The sequence below is a fragment of the Morone saxatilis genome, unplaced genomic scaffold (genome assembly GCF_004916995.1).
Source record: "Morone saxatilis isolate NCDOM2014 unplaced genomic scaffold, NCSU_SB_2.0 Contig3, whole genome shotgun sequence".
Lineage (NCBI taxonomy): Eukaryota > Metazoa > Chordata > Actinopteri > Moronidae > Morone > Morone saxatilis.
The window spans coordinates 14,981,901-15,002,060 of record NW_023339873.1 but is presented as its reverse complement, the minus strand read 5'-3'; the positions used below and the strand labels follow the sequence as shown (position 1 = coordinate 15,002,060).

General features: G+C 42.7%; 2 protein-coding genes across 2 annotated transcripts in view; one reads left to right on the top strand and one right to left on the bottom strand.

The window, feature by feature from the left end:
• The window catches only part of crim1 (cysteine rich transmembrane BMP regulator 1 (chordin-like)), a 31,663-nt gene extending 18,510 nt beyond the window's left edge, over nt 1-13,153 (top strand). Inside the window, exons 6-15 of the mRNA XM_035674532.1 lie at nt 295-498; nt 1,339-1,467; nt 1,845-1,998; nt 4,330-4,451; nt 5,973-6,191; nt 7,268-7,483; nt 8,629-8,850; nt 9,640-9,762; nt 10,158-10,336; nt 10,723-13,153. Of these exons, the coding sequence (XP_035530425.1) occupies nt 295-498; nt 1,339-1,467; nt 1,845-1,998; nt 4,330-4,451; nt 5,973-6,191; nt 7,268-7,483; nt 8,629-8,850; nt 9,640-9,762; nt 10,158-10,336; nt 10,723-10,917 (1,763 nt within the window). The 3' untranslated portion in view covers nt 10,918-13,153. The remainder of the gene's footprint in view (nt 1-294; nt 499-1,338; nt 1,468-1,844; nt 1,999-4,329; nt 4,452-5,972; nt 6,192-7,267; nt 7,484-8,628; nt 8,851-9,639; nt 9,763-10,157; nt 10,337-10,722) is intronic.
• A 772-nt stretch (nt 13,154-13,925) lies between these two features.
• Nucleotides 13,926-20,160, bottom strand: part of eif2ak4 (eukaryotic translation initiation factor 2 alpha kinase 4) — a 21,983-nt gene continuing 15,748 nt past the window's right edge. The window contains exons 32-39 of the mRNA XM_035674531.1: nt 20,002-20,088; nt 19,704-19,816; nt 19,554-19,612; nt 18,975-19,072; nt 18,216-18,284; nt 17,246-17,290; nt 16,251-16,366; nt 13,926-14,396 (exon numbers count right to left, since the gene is read on the bottom strand). Of these exons, the coding sequence (XP_035530424.1) occupies nt 14,339-14,396; nt 16,251-16,366; nt 17,246-17,290; nt 18,216-18,284; nt 18,975-19,072; nt 19,554-19,612; nt 19,704-19,816; nt 20,002-20,088 (645 nt within the window). The 3' untranslated portion in view covers nt 13,926-14,338. The remainder of the gene's footprint in view (nt 14,397-16,250; nt 16,367-17,245; nt 17,291-18,215; nt 18,285-18,974; nt 19,073-19,553; nt 19,613-19,703; nt 19,817-20,001; nt 20,089-20,160) is intronic.

Below are 20,160 nucleotides of genomic sequence, written 5' to 3'. Positions count from 1 at the left end.
CGACTGAGCTAACCAGGCGCCCCTTTGTAGTCCTTATTGACGAACCAGTTCCCATATCTTGTTAGATCCCTCATGGAGTATCCTGCTTCCTTCAGCTCTGCTCTCATTCTGTCTCCTGTTAATTCAATTACAGTAGAGGATGTAGCATAAGCTACACCGGACTGTAGCTTTGGGATTTATGGTAGCCAAACCAAAATATACATGAGACTTTGCTAAGAATCAGATCAAACATTCTGGTCTTCGCTGACTTTGTTCCTTAACCGACAATGTCTATGTCTCTTTCTTTCCTCTCAGATGTGGAGTTACTGTCGATGGACAGCACCAAGGCCAGTTGCTGGGTGAATAATAAGCTGCGAGCCCACGAGGAGCAGTGGAAAGAGGACGACTGCACCTTCTGCCAGTGTGTGGATGGAGACCCCCACTGCACGGCTATGGCCTGCAAACAAAGCTGCCAAAACCCTGTCAAAATCCCTGGAGAGTGCTGTCCCTTCTGTGAAGGTATAGAGGGTTGTGTTGGTCCTTTTATCCTATCGAATGTATAGCTCATATCTATATAAGGTACACATTAGCCCACATACCACATGTAGGAGGCTCCTGTGGCCCCACAGCTTTGCTACAGAGGCCATGTCGGCATGGGCTCATTAAAGGGGAGGCCACGGAGCATTCTTCGAGCTGCAGGGTTCTTTGTGTTCCTTTATTACCGTTGCCCGCCAAAATGAGACCCACCTGTGTGTGAGGCTTTTAAAGCAGGAGGCTGCATAATTGAAGTGGACCCCTTTTTTTTGTGAGCGTAATTAGTTACAGCTCGTTGGGCTGCTCCTCCCACCGAACGTGGCAAGAGATGTTTGACGGGAATAGCTGTGGCACATGCACGTGTGTTGTTCCAAACTATGCTCATTTATTGTGGCTTCACAATAAAGCTGGCCCTGATTCAAGAGGGTCTGTGCTGGAGTCTGACTTCGGTCCAGGGGATACTCTGTTATCTTCACTGGTAGTTCTAGAACTAAAACATCCTCTTTAGACACATTCAACTTATTAATGGGAGACAGTTCCACACAATAAGACAGAGAGGTATAATCCCCCTTACAGTGCGACCCACCCTGGTGTAATTGCTCTACATTTATCTGTAATTACTATTTACTCCAAAATAAGAGCAGTGTAAATAGGTAGCTATTACAGTTGGCACAAAAAGCATCGGTATTACACCTGAGGGGATCCTGGCACACATATATAAAAAACAGTAAGAAATTCATAAAATAAATGTTCTTTGATGTATACTTTGAATGATTTTGCTCTGGTGCAAAATTCTTACCCTCCATCATCTCTTTTGTTCTCTAGAGCCTTCTTACGAAACAGTTAGCCCCATGCTGTGCCCTCCCTTGGAAAACTGCTCCTTGTCAGGGAATGACTGTCCCTATGGTTTCCAACAAGACAAAAATGGATGTCTGCTCTGCCAGTGTCTTAGTAGTAAGTTCACTCTTCTCATTTTATGTTGAACCTAAAGGGTTAAAAGTCTCAGGGACTCACTTGCAGAAGCATGAACATGATACATTTCTTCTGGCATGCTGCTTCTTGCAGGTTTGCATTGAAAGTGGTGTACATACAACACTGTATTTACCTGTTTGCTCATGCTGATGTCAAACAAATTTGGTAACCTCTTGGTTTTGACAGCAACAAAGACATGCTCATGTTCATGACAGCTTATTTGTGTTGATGGCGGTAGTCTTTGCAAGGTTCTCTGTCACAAGAATGTTCCTGTGAGCAGCCCTCGTAGCAATTCATGCCTTTGCCTTTGATGGATTGTTGTGCCAATGATTGGATGACCTCTCCCTCAACTCTTTCAGATGACTCCTGCCCTGACCTGGGTAAATACTGTTCCCTGCAATGCCCAATGGGATACGAGAGGGATGACTTTGGCTGTGAGGTGTGTGAGTGCAGCATCCCCATGCCCAAGTGCCGACCTTTGACCTGCACTAAGACCTGCCCCTATGGATATGTGTAAGTACACTCAGTGAACCCGGGTGTTTCTCATCCCTCAAGTCCACCTACACTCATTTGTTATGCGTGTTTTCAGTCTGTTTAAAGGCATCTGTGGCTGTCAGTGACGTGACACGCACATATATGAGAAAACTGTACACTTGGCTCTTACATGCTAGTTATCTTTGGAAATTCTGTTATGTCCTTGAGAGGTGATCAGTTTCGTAATGGACAATGTACAGCACATGTATGGCTCTTTTCTCCATAGTTTCTTGGGTAAATGGTTTTCAAGTGATGCCCAGAAGCCATTGCCTGTTTAGTCATGGTCAAAAGGAAGCTGAAGAGGCATTTGCAACAGTACAGTAGTTTAGCATCCCAGATCAAAGGGCCTACCTTGGTGGCCAGTCCCAGGTCTCTAAATCTGTGTGTGAGTGTGTGTGTGCACGGTTGTGTGTGAGTAATTCACTGTGAGGTCCTCACAAGCCTTTCAGCCCCCTGCAACCCCTCTCATCCTAATCCCATTTAACCCAATCAAACATCTGGAAGTGCTCTCTACCGGGACGCTTGGTCCCCAGGCACCACTCTCATTTCATAAATCATCGTTCCGTCTCAAAACAACGATCAAAAACACATCAGGACAAAAGCGGCCTTTATGAAACATATACAGTTGGGATTCTTCTGGTATCTCAACCATGCTCTCTGGAGCCACGGCTCAAGATGGGCCCGATATGTCTGCACATGATGCCAGAGGAGAGGAGAGGAGAGGAGAGGGGATAAGGGGGACCGTGTGGGGACAAGAAGAGCAGGAAGTTCTGGCTTTATCCTTCATAAGCAGCTGTTTAGGTCTACCCTCAGAAGTCAAAAATCCTCTGAGAGCTTGCCAGCCTTACAATGCAGATCTCTGTCTTCTTGCACAGGATCTCTGCATGCATCCACCACAAAGAAACAAAGGACACAAAGGATCTCTGTGTTTATACTGTTTGTATTGATGACATCCTATGAGTACTGTAATGTACATTTATAAAACAGAAGGCACAGGCCTCCAACACAGGATGAATGTAAACCTTGTAGACTATGTGTAACCATGTGTTGAACACTCCTCTCTTGTGTTAACAGTCTACATGAAGGACATTTTCAGGGCAGTTCTTACGACTGAAGTTGTGTTTTCAATCCTTCATAGCTCAAAATCATCACTGTGACCTCACAGGTCATGAATGGCATTCTTCTGGCCATCACAGTTGCGGCACACTGGAGATTGTGCCGAGCCAGCAGTCCCATGGCCGGGGGCCCCTAGTGCCTCCCCAAGCCCCTCTATCCCCCTGGAGCCCAAAGCGCTGCTTGGCATTCCAAACACCATCTTTAAACAAAGCCTTGCTCTAAGGTCGCAGCACTCTCTGTCTCTGTATTTGTACAGTGAGGCACTGGCCAAACCCTCACAGTGTTGTTTCAATGGCTGTTATTGCTGTTTCAGCATAGATAGGGTGCTTTGTTTGCTGAGCCTGACATGCTCTGTCCTCTTTATGGGACACAGCATCCATCCATGGGTTCGAGAGGTTCTTTTATTTATGCTGCCTTAGCAGATAAAGATTAATCGAGTAATTACCTGGGCCTAATGAGGCCACTGCTTCATAAAATAGGTATCATCACTTACCTTGAAGGAGAGAGCGAGGCTAGCTGGTTGAGAGAGGATGAATGCAGACACAGGGGTAGAGATTCTGGAACGAGTGTTAGATACTGGCCATTCTTTCATCTGGGTTTTGACAATTTATCAACCTGCAGCTCATTCATGTTTTATTAGGCAGATAATTGGATCCAACTGGCCTATTTTGAGCCTCTGCAGCTTCTGCACTTCATACTGCTGCTTTCTCTTTGTATGTGAAGATATCTGTTAAATGTGCTTTGTTCGGACAACTGAACTCTTTTGTTTCTGGTCAGTTTAAGTTACCTGACCATCAGGAGGCCGTATCCCATTCTCTCTTTTCTGTCTTGTTCTATACTCAGCAATCAGCATGCCTACATTAGCTCTTGTCTAGCTGCTCTTTGGTGCTCCTATATGTCCGCAAAATCTGAACTGGCTTTAGATAGCTCCACCCAGAGCCTTTGGGTCGTTATGATGTGCAAACCAAAAAGATCTCACATGTTGGCCTTTTATTTGGCCTTCTTTAAAGGGCAGCTAACAAAAAGAGGGGAAAGCAGGTCCAGATGTTGATTATACCAGACTTGAGCATCTGGGTTTCACTCAATCACAACACCATGTTGCTCTAGAGAGCTTGTGTGCTTCCTGGCATTCTCGTCATGTAATTGAGTTTTATATGTGTGTGCTTCATCATGTGTTTGTTTGTTGCCCCGCAGGAGGAACAAGCATGGCTGTGAGATGTGCCGCTGTGTCAAGTGTCCTCCCTTCACCTGTGACAAGCACTGCAGTGACGGCTATCGACAGAACAGGAAGGGCTGCTCCATCTGCATGTGTAAAGGTAATTGAGCCCTGGTATAAACATCACCTACAGTGGAATGGTGGCAATATTCCAATATATCTGACTGAATAATACCATAGAAGCATTAACTTGACAATAGTTTGGGGAGGATTTTTTTTGGTGCTTTCACCAGATAATTACCATGTAGGTAGGGCCATTCATTGTTTTTTCAGTTAGAAAAAATCAATAGGCCAGTTGAGAGATAAAATACCCTTAACAAGCCCACTCCAATGTTGTAAGAGATACACGCAGGGTCCCCAAAGGATGATCCTTGATCTTGACTTTCCCTCTGCTAAAATCTGTCTCAGGCCAAAATACATCACATTTCTCAATATCAAATAGGGAGACTATCTTGAAAATTACAATCAGTATGTATATTAGGAGGCTTTTTAACCACTATCTTGATATCGTATATTGATATAGTTACCTCTTTAAAGTTATCCATCAAGAGTTCCCTTCTGATTCATAACTACAATTCCACCCCAAGGTCTTAACTGTAAGCAGTACAAGGTACAGGATGTAAGGAGATAGGAGAGCTCTGTTAGTAGAATTAAATGTCTGCCGCTAAGCTGCAGCTTTGATTTCCTGTGACCTTCTGCTGCTCAACTGTGGAGCCTTTTATGTGTGCTTGTTTTGGTTCTTGTTGGTGTTTTAGCTATATCCAGGGGCTGTTGGTGCACCTCTAATTTGATTCCCTCAACCCCTAAGTTTAAAGCAAGTATGCAGATGCCATATTTATGCTCCACCACATTTTATGTGATGTGTTGATTTTGCCAGTTTAGTTGTATTATAAATATTTCAGCCTGAAATATCCTTGGCTGGTTTTCCTGTATGGTGAGGAGATCAGTGCAGCTTATTCTTCGTCTCCACAAACAGAGCAGTACCTACTTCAAATAAACTTCTGTTTACCTGATTCTGAAACTCTTATATCAGCCTCTCTGTGGACTCTTAAAATATTTAGGGATAGGAAACTTTTATTTTGGCAGTATGTTTTTTAAAGTTTTACATAAAAAAGAAGAGACATCAAAACACATGCCTGAACTCTGAAACGTCGCACGGTTCACTGTGTTCAGCTTTTGTTCCACATCCCAGCGGATCTCTACAAGCTTTAAGAGCCATGCTGAGTTAATACATGCTGGGGCCCGGTTACTGGCAACTTGGGCCCTTTTTATAAGGTTTATGTCTCCCTTTTAGTTTTTTTTTGTCAGTTGACAAAAATTGTGGGAAACTCATTAAGCTTTATTTGTGGCTGGATTATGAATTGGCTATTGGTGAATGTTCCAGTAGACTGAACCATAACCACTTAGCTCTTACTTCACTCCAAATGAAACTGGACCTAAGACACTAATACTGGCCCTTTTTACTGTAAATCATAAATGTACTTAATGAAATTTCCACTGTGAATTTACAAGGTTCCTTGCCAGAGCAGGCTACGTTGCTTTTTCAAATTTTTTGCACCACTATTCTACAAGTCCTTAGCCACCCCAGTGATGTCTGTGCCTTTCATGTTTGTGTCTCTAGAAAGTGGCCATGTCCCAAGCACCACTGCCCCGGCCCCAATGCCCAGCTATTGCCTCACCTCCAACGGGCACCGATACGAGGAAGGTGACGGCTGGCACGATGGTTGTCGCGACTGCTACTGCCACTCCGGGCGGGAGATGTGTGTGCTCATATCTTGCCCTGTGCCCAGCTGTTCTCATCCAGTTGTAAGGCCTGACCAGTGCTGCCCTACGTGTGAAGGTATGTCTCTGCAATTCAAACATGACTTTATTTCAAATTCCATTGTAAAAAGTCTTGGTAATGATAACTTATTTTGGTAGTTTTGGCCATTATTCTCACTTTCACGACTTCATTGCCATGTTACCAGATCTCAGCAATTACTTAGTGAGTACAGTGTTACAATAGCTAATAAGAAAAATGGCAAAAACTATAAAAATAAGACCCAAGGTTTATTCAACTGGAATAATCCTTTAAAACAGTTTTTTTCAATTGAAAAAGAAAAACTGGTATAAGATTACTTTGACTGTTTCTTGTGCAGTTTCACTTTCTTCTGAAGTAACACTGAATCAAGGCCACCATTCCACGTCTCAATATACAAAAAAAACAAATGTTTTAGGACGGACTTTGACACTCAGTTACTTGCTAGAAATGAGTTGCAATTAATACACACGCTTGCTTGCACACACACGCACACATCTGGCAACACACAGTATACAGTCCCCTGACAGCCCATTCACCCCAGAGCTTTGGATCATTAGCTAGCTTTTAGGCTTTAGACTTGCTGGCCACTTAAACTCTCAAACACAGTCTCTGTCTGTTTCCTCTAAAAATGGAAGGTACACTGATCCACACCCACACACGTTTTTATCCACAACCCTCCGACTCATGCAGGATATTTATGGAGGAGTGACTCAGTTGGCTGTTCAAATATTTAGGAGTGAAAGAATGTCTACAACTTTCAGAAGCTACACACACTTTGCAGTCGGAGGACAATAGGCTAACTCTTTGCAGATGTCTACTACTCTGCTGGACACAGAAAGATGTTTTCAACTAAAGTAGTGTCAAAACACAACTAACAGCCACCACCCCACACTGCCCGAGGCTTCTTCTTAATGGATAGTGGTCTCCCATGCATCCTTATTCTAGTAATCTATGACTCTGTTTACTCTCTGAAGATCATTGTTTCACTTCATCGTGTAGCAGTTATTGTTTTGGGCTGAATGAATGTTTGTTTAGCACAGACCAGAATGTGAATTTGATAGCAGAGCACATACATGACTGTTTCCTTTCTGTTCTTCCCTTCTCCTCTACTGTAGATGAGTCAGGCAGTGGTCAGCCAGAGGGGATGGACATGGTGGTGTGCAGAGCTCCTGGGGGGGAATTTTACGTGGAGGGGGAGACTTGGAACCTGGACGAGTGCACACGCTGCACCTGCAGGAAGGGACGTGTCCTGTGCGACACTGAAGTGTGTCCCCCAGCTCTCTGCCAGACACCAATCAGGAACAAGGACACCTGTTGCCACGTATGCCCAGGTAATTGGAAAAAGGCCAGGGTACAGTGAGGCAGGGGTAATTACGAAAAAAAACCCAAGGGGGTAGGGGGTCAGAGGTTTGGTTAGTGGAAAGAGAAGTATAAAGCTGTTTTGGATGTGCTATCAGCATGTGGTTTTGGAAGGTCTTGCATGTTGCACTCTGTCGGGCAGTTTTATGTCAGGCATACTCGTAAAGAAACCAGCCAAGACCGGTTGGGTTTACATAGCAATCCTCCAGGCAGGCACCAGCACAAGCGGACTGCTTTCACCCAGTGGCCCACACCGGAGGTTCATCCTAACTTTCTCATGGGCGGAAGTGCAAGAATGTAACTAATTTCGCTCAATCTGTGCTATTCCTACGATTATGGGAATAAAGTTTGACACAAACACAAAAACCACACGCATATTTTATTTATAAACTGTACCCAAACACTCAAGCCTCTCTTATACACTTAGAATCAACATATCCCAAGTATTCCCAAGCATGAGGCCCACAAATCAGCAATGCATGACTGCGCCTGAGAGCTGCTCCTTGAGAATGCTGGCCTGCCTTATCGCCGCATCTCCCTTCACAAAAGCAGATTGTCAGAGACCAGCCTTTGATATATGTATGGGCCTGGTCACCAGGAATGTGGGAATAATACACATCTCACTGACAGGCCCTGTGATGTATATGTACTGTAGGGTAGTGCAGGGTGCACATGCTAACTAAGTCTTTGGTCATGAGAAGGCCATAGATCTCAGGCCTGCAGGGGTATGATGAGACAGAGAGATAAGGAAGGCCAGACATCTGCCATATGGAGTCACTTGTGTTTGTGTTTAACATACAGTAAAGCATCTTATCTTTAAAGTAACCCTAAAGGCCCCATAATGTGTGTGAATTGAGATGTTATACTACAGGGACAAATGCAGGAGTTGTGTAGAAGCAGGCCTCGCCTCGTAGTTATATACAACTGAGACAAAATGAGGTTTTTATTTGAAAACAGCAATTCTCTACAAGCTAAATTTAAGCTCTAACATTACATTGCCAAGTCCTATTAAGTGACGGAAGAGGCTGGAACATTACCTAGCATACAGCCCCATGTCTTGCTTTAACCTTTGAGTATTTTCATCATTAACCCTACCTGTACCTGTGTGCCACCACAGACGAGTCGCTGAGCCCCTTGCTGCCAGTGAACACCAGCCAGCAGGAGTACTGCATAACCAACGATGGAGACGTGCTGCTGGCTGGAGACTCCTGGAAAGCCAATGCCTGCACCAGCTGCACCTGCAACAACGGCACCATTCAGTGTTTCTCTCAGCGCTGTCCGGCTGCCAACTGCAGGGTGCCCGTCTTACGTAAGGGCCAGTGCTGCCCACACTGTCTCGGTGAGTATTTAGGTGCGTCTTTGGCCTTTAGACAGAGCTTTGAGTACTTTTTAACGTACTAAAAATATTCTCAACTTTGAGTTTATACATTCTAAATGCGGTTTGTATTGCATACTAAAATTCAGTTTATGTATCACTTCCACAAACTGAGAACAAGAACAGAACTACCATCCTTTTTATAATAAGTAGTACCACTGGAACAAGGCACAGCCTGCTGCTGGGAAAGTTATAATTCATAATGCTTCATGTCAAAAAGAGGGCGTAACCAAGGGGGTTCCAGACTGAATGCGTGTGCATGTGTTTGTTTGTTAGGCATAGCCACTCTGGCGCTGCATAGGCAAACATGACCACTCGCAACAACATTCCATGTGACATACACACACGGCCCGCTCAGAGCAAAAACATTCCTCGAGCATCCGCACATTCACACGTGTTTCCTGTCCCCGGCCCGCAACACTCTCTCTGTGGCGGCACAGGAAGGCAAAGCTCCATGTCAGCTTTTCCTATAGAGGAAAACCTCAGCATAGGCTCCCATTGTTCACCCTGATACGTAGCCGTTTTGCTGGGCCTTTGTTTTTGTTATTTGCCCGGTGGGAAACAGAGCTTTTTACGTAATGCCTTTACAAAGCGGTACAGTGGAAGTTAAGAGGACAGTTTCTATAAACACAGCTTATCAATTGAGACACCAGGGAGTTCATACACTAGCTCACAGTTAGAAATGTTTATGTCCCGAATGTTTGCATTACATCAGTGGTGTTGGTAATGGATCTTATTCCTTTGTCTGAGCAGAAATTACAACGTCGGTGCCGGTGATGGTGTCTACCAACGCCCCCAAGACAGCAGTCACTGTTACAGTGGAGAGCGCAGTGTGGATCACCACTGCCACTGTACCACCCATCATTGCTGATATAGGTAGCTGCTCATTACATCATCTCTCCACACACCCCTTTAAATCCCCTTAATACACTGTGTAGTAGTAACCCCATCCTAGTTATTGGCATTACTGCGTGTACTCCCTGCCAATCTCTGTGAATGTTTATTCTAATGGAGGTTGTTTTAGTTGCCTTGATAAATGAGTGACTGGTATACTAACTCATGCTGAACTAAACAATAATGATAAATGGATACTGACACATCATCTGTCTTGAGACACCCAGCGTTCAGTGTGAAGTACTCAGCCGGGATATCGTCCAAAAGCAGACAAATAAGCTGTTTTCAATTTAGATTCGGTAATTTGAATGGGTTTAGCAATGAAAGAGCTTTCTGTGGGACTGATATCTGATATCACTTTTGTCTGCGTGCCACAGATGAGCCAGGTTTGGGTGAGAATTACCCCAGCCAAACAGAGATGGCCCTTATCTACCAATCGGCAGCCTGGATCCTGGCGGGTCTCCTGCTGGCCATCATCATCTTCCTTATTGTGGCGTTACTCATCAACAAGAAAAAGAAGTGGGTGCAGATGTCCTGCTACAGTGCACCAAAGAAGGTGAGAAGTTATCTGTAAATCGCATAAATCTGCTCATTGCTTTGAACCACTGGTTCGAAATGATCCTTGATCTTCCAGCTTCTGCTACAACCAGTGCTAAAGCTGTCATGACGTCAGGATTAATATAGTTTCCCCTTGCCCTGCACTTTCAACTGGAACAAGGTCACATCCATCCTAAAATGTACCATGAAATTAGATTGTGGTGTCAGATAATCTGAATTTGTCGGAGTATTATTGGAAGCTGTCTGTTTTAGATTTAAGTGCAAGATAACATAAATGAATAAGCTTTACCTTTCATCACAAATCACGTAGCTGTCGAGACCTGAATTATAGATTCAATCTAACAATAAAGGATTATGTTGTTTTTTTCCCCTTTTCCTGGTTAGACGGTGATCCTGAAGAAGCATGTAAACAAGAACTCGGTGGTCTACATGGAGCCCTCCAAGGAGAACAAATTTCAGAATGTGAAGAACGACTGCGGCATCATCCATTTCTCTTCAGAAATGAGCTCTCCCTGTGCGGACAAGATGACCATCCCCAGAGCCAAGCTGAGCATGGGCAACGACTGGACGCCGCGCTAAAAAACCCCACCACCGCTCAATCCCTGCAGATCAGAGCTATCCGACACCTCCCACTCTCTCTTACTGCTGTATCCAAGGTGATTAGTGCAACAGTGCACACACACACACACCTTGGGCGCCGCCTTGTTCCCACCCTTCTCTCTCTGTGTGACTGTAAAACTGAGGATGCTCTACGAGAGACAAAGCAAGCAACCTCTGTTTCTTTTATTATGTGTCCTTATTTTTCTGTGTTTGGGTCTTTGGGTGGAGTGAGACGTTGGGAGGTGGATGGACACATGAACATACAAAGGACACATCCACTCTGGGCTCTGCTTTAAAACAGAGAAGGAGGCAGCCAGAGAGGCTCCTCTGTCAGAATCAGACTTTGACTGTGAACATTGTAATATAATTGCTTATTTATTGCCTCCTTTTGAAACTGGAATTTTGAGGCAATATGAGGAGCATAAAAAGCTTTAGGACAGGGGTTTGGGCTGTAGTTTAAAGGGGGTATGGAGGATGATGCCCTCCCGAGTTCAGCAGTGCTTCATGGATGTAATCATTTTGATCAGCAGGGAGGCCAAAGGAACTGATAATCCAGTTGGATCACATTGGGTTCAGCAGCCAAATCATAATCACCAGGCTTTATATAGACCCCCAGATCCAAACCCCTGCTTTAGAATGTGTGGTTTCCATCTTAGTTTTTGTATATTTCTACAGTATTTGTACTTGTTGTAGTGTTGTTCTTGGCCACCTCTTGTTTTTATTATGGGTGTCTCCGTGGGGCCAGATTGAAACATTTTTGAAAATGCCAGTCCAAACATTCCCCCCGATCAAGTTCAGGAAGGACATGCTTCCCAAATAATAGCCTTGTTCCTACCTTCAAATGACCCGAGCCATTCCATTCAGAGAACTCCCAACAACAAACTGTAATTCTACCAAATGAAATATGTGAAGTCCTTCTCTGAACGTACCCACGATACAGTAGGCCACAGCCTTATTCATCGTCCGACCTCGGCTCTTCCAGAAGGAATCAGTCGTACTTAATCATCTCAAAAATTGCAGAGATGAAGTTGAAGCGCAGTGATGTTCATCCAGGAAGAATGTCATTTTATGGACTGCAGCGGAGACAAAATGGTGCCAGACTCTTCATCTGGACCTGTGAGGAATGTCTTTGATACCATGCCTCACTTCATAACTTCATTCACAGCTGTGTGTGTGTGTGTATGTATGTGTGCTTGTGGAGCTACTGTTCACACCGAATGTTAGCAATGGTTAGTTATGATTCATTTTAAAGCCTTAATTCTATAGCCTTAATGTATTTTCTTTGTTGATATCTTGTTTTCATTTAATAACTGTGTAAGCTCATATCAAGCAATCTAAAAACAGTAATATATTCACCCAATGTTAAAATGAACAGATTGTGTTGTACAGCGTCACTGATGGTTCTCATCATATACAAGTGAATTATGTGATGCAAAGACAGAGTGTAAGGGGAGCTTGCTAGTAACTGTACATAATGGTACACGTTACAAAAATCAGAGCATGTTAAAGAGACGTAGCACTTTTCTTTGGAGCCAGTGGTTGTTTTTAAAAAAAAACTCACTGCAGGATTCTTGGAGGGATAAAGGCCCTAATCGGGGATTTGATAGGCATATTAAGCTCACGGAGATGTTAAACCACTCAAGTGAACACGCTGTTGCAGCTAGAGGCTTCGTACCAATCTGATCAGCACAGAGGACAGAATCTGAAAAAGCGTTACGCAACAAACTGGGGTTTCATAGGAAAAGGTTTTGGATCATAGTTCTCAATCCATTGCCAGTTTCTCAATACAAAGACCATTCTGATGCCAAAATTGGTTGGAGACCAATTTATATTGAAGTGTTTTAGTAACTCGGTAGATTTGTGTCTGTTTGAATCATGACCATGTGCTTTAAAATGAAGAGGCGACTGTAAAAGCTTACACAATTCTTTGTTCTTCTATGTGTAAAAAAAAAAAGTAGTTTAAATTAGTAGGACAGAAGAGTACCTTATTTATTTTTTCACATAGCTTTATTTATTAATACTATAGTTTGAGATTTTTTTTGAAAAATGAACTTTTGGTAGCCAAAGCTGCTGTACATTGTAGACTATTTACCATTTCTATCTGCTATATTCTACACAACCTTATTTATTTCACTGTTGCAAACCCTGTAAATATGTTTCCTAGATGATGAACTGTAACATTTACACTTATTTTGAAAAATAAACGTGTGAACCAAAGTGGCCCGCACTGATGATATTTAAACTGGGTTGGAGGAACAATTCCCTAAAGTGCAGTGATGTCATCCATGATGGTATCTGTTAGTGGTTTTTACTTCACTCGCAGAATTGCAGGCTCATGCACATCTGGTCCTGGAGTTCTGCTCCAAATGGGGAATTTGTCTTCTCTTGGTTGCTTCAAATCTTGTTGTTTTCCCCGTGCTCACTGAAGTTGTTCTCTTATGTCAGTAGCACTTGCAGATGTGTTAAGTGGTGATACTGAAGGTTGTTTCTGATGGGGGGTCCTCTGAGATTTAAGTACTGGCGAAGAGCAAGTAGACCTCTCATCTAGCCAGTGGGCTAATAAAACACTGAAAAACACAAAGATGTGCAGGACAGACTTGGAAACCTGGATAATCCTGAGTTCAGACTAGGCTGTTGTTTTGACTTGTCCGTCAAAGCTTGCTCATAAACTTCAAGGTGAGGAAGATTCTCCGGAAGGATCTTAAAGTAAACATTAGGGTCAGTTTCCCAGGCATTGAATACGTCGAATACTGCTACACAAAGCCTTTAGACAATCAAAAACACTCCTATTTGATTTAAGATATTTTTATAACTCCCCAAACATTCCCAACTTCTGTCTGGATTACCTGGATTCATAAGTATCAGTTACGTAAGGATAAGCATTATCTTATGAGTGAATGCTCAATATCAAGATTGGGTCTTAAGGCTGCAAATGGATGTGTGTTATACTCACATGTACACTTACAAACAGGCACAAAAATCACAGCTCTGTGTGGGAAAAAGTAATTTATTTCTACTATCAATTCTGTTGCTAATAAGAAAATGTTGTATTTATGACACATGATATTCAGTAAAAAAAACCCTCTCAAGCTTCTATTGTTCTATTAAGGCAATAAAGTCCAGTGAACCTCTTGTCCACATATGTCTGAGAAAGACTACAAAACACTGGATGGTGTTGGGAAAGTTATGGATTTTGGGTCAAATAGAGTTACCATTCAACATGGTTAAAAAAAGAAAATCACTTGTGTCTTTTTGGGCTCTCGCTTTCCAAATGGAAAAGGTATGTATCTGACAATCTTTAAACAGATTCTGTAGGTCCCAGGATGCAAAATAGTCTCTGGGAGTCCATGGAGCCTCAAGCCAAGCGGGACATCTCAAACGTCAGTGGGAGTGCTTGGTTTCAGAGAAGGATCTTATAGTAGTCGTCCTTGTAGCTGTACAAGACCACCACCGCCACCCTGCAAGAGGACAACATCTTTCAGTTATAAGATTCAAAAGAATATTAAAAACATTGTGGAGAACTTCCAAATAGAATATCTCAAAATCAGGACAATGAAATTCAGTCCATGTCCATGTCCAGGGTAATAAAGTCGCATTACTAAGTGGAGAAATTGACATCTTAACTTTCGATTTAGCGCCATCATCAGGTCAAGATTTCAATTTGTCCAACACTTTGGTTTATGATCAAATACCTGCTGAACAAAAGACATTCCTGTCAGCCTCACCTATACTTTACTTGGTGCAAATCTCTGCATGCTAGCATGCTAAACTAAGGTGGTGAATGTGGTAAACACTGTACCCGCTTAACATCAACATTGTCACTGTGAGCATGTTAGCATGCTGATGTTAACGTTAAGCTCAAATCACCACTGTGCTAGAGTACATCCTCACAGAGCTGCTGGTATGGCTATAAACTAAACATGCATTGGACATAAAGGCCGTACATGCAGGTCTTGCCCACAGTAGTTTTTGAAAGTAAATCTGTGTAACTGCAACTGGAATAGGTTTAGTTTATGGTCTTGTTGCAGCCAGGTGACTGCATGAGCCCTTTAACCCACTCATCTGGCCTCAGTTGCCTGTGCCCCACATTCGAGGAACACAACTAAACAAACACATAAAAACACATGCTGAATATATCCATTGTTGCCGTGATGCTCATTTATCAGCAGAGACTTTTCCCCCTAAATGGCAAATCAAACACACAGCCGAGACAGGAAATTAAAACCAACTGCTCTGGAGAGGCGGACGAGAAGCCAGAAAGAGAGGCTTTGATTTTTTTTTGTTACCATCTCATTCATGAAAGAGAAAATCCGCTGAATCCCTCACAGGGTTGCTCTCTATGGGCATTCACAAGCGTCACAACACTAGAAGCTCAAACACAGGATTTAGCGTGGGCTTTGAAAAAAACGTTCTGCTGGGAAGCTTGGGAATATTAACCGCTCCATCCCCAACTACAGTAATAGATGAAGCTAACCCGCCCCCCTGCACTGCATTCTCAGTGTCAATCAACTTGAGTGTTAAGAGACAGACATCAGAAGACCAAACAAGGCTAATCCTTCTCCAGATTTCACCTCAGGAAATGGGATCAGCTCAGGATTTGAAGTTCTGCAAGGCAGTAGTTATCTGTCTAACAGCTCTCTTTGAAGGACTGACTGTCACTGTTACACCTGGAGTGTGTGGGCTTGGTCGGAGCTTTGGAGTGGCAGCTGCCCGTAAAAGGAAGTCTGTCTCTTTTTTTTCTGCTGCCTTTTTTTAAGTGGTCTTTTATGTATTCCAGTGTTTGCCTCAGGTTTCATTTTAATAAAAATAACAAGTCAGTAGTGGATGGAAACATGTGGGAGCGAGCAGAGAGGCGAGGCTGTGGGGTCTCTGGTTCATCTTCCACAAGGGCTCCTGCTGAGACTAGACGTCTACTGTTTGTTCGGAAAATGTCTATACAGTATCAAGTTCCTGCTGTTTCTTTTCTTTTGAGGACGAAAGATTTTAATGAAAAACATTTTGACACTTAAAACACTGCTGTGCATGAAAAAATTCAGTTGTGATTCTTGTCCTTTCTTTTATTCAAATATGTTCTGCATCCCTTAAGATCTTTTCTAATTACCAGATTTTTCCACATTCATTTAAGTATTATTTATCCACTCAAATATATGCTTTTAATTCATTAAAATACCATATCCGGAGGAGAACAGCTGGTGACACAGCTAGGCCTGGCAGGAAAAACATCAGCTAGATCCACAACAATGAATTTTTCTTTGATGATAACAACACAAGGAAGTCAACAGTGCAAGACCGCACAGTCGCACACAACGCACCTTTTCGTAATTTTGAAATGATGGATCTCGTCGCAGATAGACTTCAGGTAGCGCTGTTTGGGGAGACGAGACAGCAGAGTCTTCACACTGCTGTTGAACTGGTCTTCGCTATCAAACTGCAAAGAAAGAGAAAGAGCGGGGCTTAAAGCAACAACATGGGACAGAGTGAGGGCTAGGTGACAAAATGTTACATGCAAGATGGAGACAGTTCGCAGACATCAAACAGTTTTACAGTCAATAATGATAGGAACTGTCCAAAACAACATAATTTTCTTCTTATCTGTTTACAGAAAAGTAGCATTTTAGAGGAGAAAATTGGGTTTTTCATCTGCAGCCTCTGAGTATATTTTTGCATGTCAAGTGTAGCAGGGCAGTGAAGGTACAAAGGAACACTGGGTTTATAGAGTTCCTTGGTTCCTTGTGTGACTTTTGGGTAATTTGACATATTTAAAACAGGCCTTTCCTGCACGCCTGGCTATACACACCGTGTATTGTCATGCCTTTTATATACTAAATGTGTTTTCTTTGACACATGTGCTGTGAGGGGCCGACTGTATAGGTGGCCCATTCATTTATGGAGTCTGGGCTTTTGCTTATATAACTGTGGTGCATTTTTCTTCATGTTTCTTCACACAATATAATTAGTCTTTTTTTAAACCTCTGCTATTAGGAACCAAGGGTTTTATGAGTGCAGTCGTGGTCAGGAGTTTGGAATGCGAATATTAACACCTCTCAAGTATGCGTTTTGTTAACTGTAGTATGTGTCTGTCCCATAAGAGAAAACAAGTTAGACTCTTTAGCAGATCTCCCTGGCCAGGGGTGTTCCCTCTCTCTAGGACAATAATGTAAGGAAAGAGACGGGATCCCCTCTTCCTGTCTAGGATGTTGACCTCTATTGGCTGTTCTTTCCACTTCCCCTATCCTCCCACCCTTACACAGGAAGTAGTCTTTTATTAACTCTGCAACAGTCTTGGTGAAGCCAATATGGAACCAACCTCCAATGACAGGAAGTTGATCAGCGTTTCCTTCTGCAGGTCCACCTGTGAGATACAAAACAAGCAGGCTTACACAAAAACACAATGGAGCCTTTTTCTCATGTTGCAACAATCCCACAAACACAGAGAACCCCACAAATTATATTTTCTGACTGGAAGTGGCCACATGTTCTTCCAAACGCTGCATTCGTAATGGAGCTAAAAATATCAAGAATTGCGCCCACAGCCCAATAGGTTGTGTAATTCTTTCAACACAAGATAATCCAGTTCACTCCAACATCAGTAAATTACTTATAATTCCACTTTCACAATGCTCTAACCAGGCCTGAAAGCACTCCATGTCCCTTTTACAGGAAGGGGCTAATGGCCTCCTGGGTTTATCATTGGAAAATGAGCACTTGCTGTGTTCCAGTCTGACTGACAGACAAGCAGGCTGCTGACATACAGCAACCAAGACTTATAGACCAGTGCAACTGCTTACCAAATCAAGGTGATTATGCTTGTTATGTTTCAATAACTTGTATTTACTGTTGCTTCGCTGATGCAATCCAGACCCCAACATGGATGACAAATGTATTTGGAATATGCCGCGACATGTTAAAATAAGACAAGCAGGGCTGATTTACTTTGAGAATATCTGGCCATAAATCTACGACGCAACCACAAATAAACTCAATATGGCAGCCATTTACATCCCACGAAATGACACGCTTGCTGCCTTCTGTTTAGTGTTCATTGTTTTGTAGCGACTGGAATGAATTCACAGCCATCTTACCTCCAGCAGGGGATTTTAGCACAAGGCGAATAACTATAAAAGGTCTGCTCCCAGTGATGTTTGCTGTTTTAGCTATCAAATGCGCTTTGCTCGCTCTGTGATTTCACACATGAATACAAGAGATAAGGTGGGAGAGCAGAAAAGGGGAGCTGGGATTGGGAGGGGATAAAGGGGTAAACAAACAAAATCACTTACTGCCAGAACCTCAATGTCATTGCTCTTGTTCTGCAAATTGCTACCGAGATTCTGTAATCTGGTTTGGATCTGAAAGAGAGAGTTCGAGAACAGTAGGTAAGAAGAAAGAAATGGAAAAGGGTGGGAGGAAATAATAAAATGTTCCCATGATAAATGAACCAGCAAGAAAAAAATCCTCTTGACATTCAATCATTTTATAAGCAAATCACTGGCCTGGCCTACATGTACAGACGCCAATGGCAAATACTCCAATATTTTTCAGGGAATCATTTCACCAGCAAAAATAATTTAAACTGAAAGAAAGCAACCTTATTTTAACCCAATCTTGCTGTGTTTTCTTCTCTTGCGATGCTCACTCTCAATTAATGCCCTTTACAGAGTTTTTGCCTGCTTGTTTTGCTATAGAGAAAGGTTCAGATAACTCCATTGTTGCCTGAATGGCAAACATGTGCAACTCATTTTGGATAACCAATTTTTTTTCATTATCAGGATGTATAACAATAAAACAATAAAGAGCACAATTCCAACAGGAGGTTTGCACTAAGCTGTGAAGGCTACAGGTTGAGTTCGATATCTCAGGTTATTATGCATAGTGCTTGTGAAATGATGTTTAAATAATAATGGTGAAGAAAAGAATTAGACATGAATGTGTGTCAGAGTGAGAAAATGAAAGCCTAGCTTGACTGGATTTCTCTTGTTCATGGCAGTGGGCATCTGTGTGTGTGTGTGGGTGTGTGTGTGTGTGTGTGTATCTCTAACCTGAGTCTCATAGCGTCGTCTAGCACTGGCAGAAACTTTTTCCGGGCTGATGACATTCACATTCATGTTGCCACTGCTCCCATGCTGTTCTGAAGAACCTGGAGATAGAAACAGGACCATTTCCACATTTTATCCAATTATAAAGGCATCATACATTTCCAACATCCAACAGTTAATCACACCTTAATCTTACACTAACACAATCCAGAGAGATGTTTAACTCTAATTCAGTTCAGTTATTAACCTTAGCTCTACCTGTGTGCATGCCAGAAGCAGTATGAAGTGTAAAACTTCTTCTTCTGCTGCTGCTTTAATTGTACGACCCTCTGGGTAACAAATCACATAAATGTCAGAAGTGAAAATGCAACACTTGGATCAGTCATATGTTGCAGATTCTGATTCATAATTTAACACTTTTATTGCATGCAGCACTTTGGTGGAGTCAAACTGTATGAAAACAGAGATGTGACTGTTTCATGCTGCAGTGAGACTTTAAGGTTACAAATACACAGTCTAAGCTGCGTATGTGTAAAGATGTGTAAAGAGTAAGTGGTAAACAGACCAAACTGAACACAGTACCTGTGGTGTTGAGCAGTGATCCTTTGGGGTTCTGAAGAGACATGCTTTCAGAGATTTCTCTGCAGGGGCACAAGGACCACATTATATAAGAACAACCCCCTTTACATCATTTAGACATCTGAGCAGCACATTAGACCAAAATCACTTTACCTGATGTTTCTTTCGTCAAAGAATTTGGTCCGACATTTCTGAATGATGTGGTCCACCAAGTCTGCCTCAGGAATTCGCTTCTCAGACTGTCTGTCCTTCTCAAAAGATTTGACCTGAAGGCAGAAAAATGACTGTGGCGTGCTGCTGTATACAACCCTTTCATAATTCTCTCTTATCAAAACAGTTTGAAAAGCATCACAATCTGCAATGCTACTCACAGAAAGGCTGTTTTCTTAAGTGAAAAAAGACATTGTACTCTCAAAATGTAATACTTGGCTGCTCTGTAAGGCTACTTTACCTTCACATAGTTTCCCTCCTTGTCAGAGACCAGGGCCATGCAGTTGATGCCGGCTAGCCTGCAGTGGTCCATCAACGTCTCCTGAGACTACACACACACACACACACACACACACACACACACACACAATGACAAAAAGGCTGAATTACTCTCCCGCTC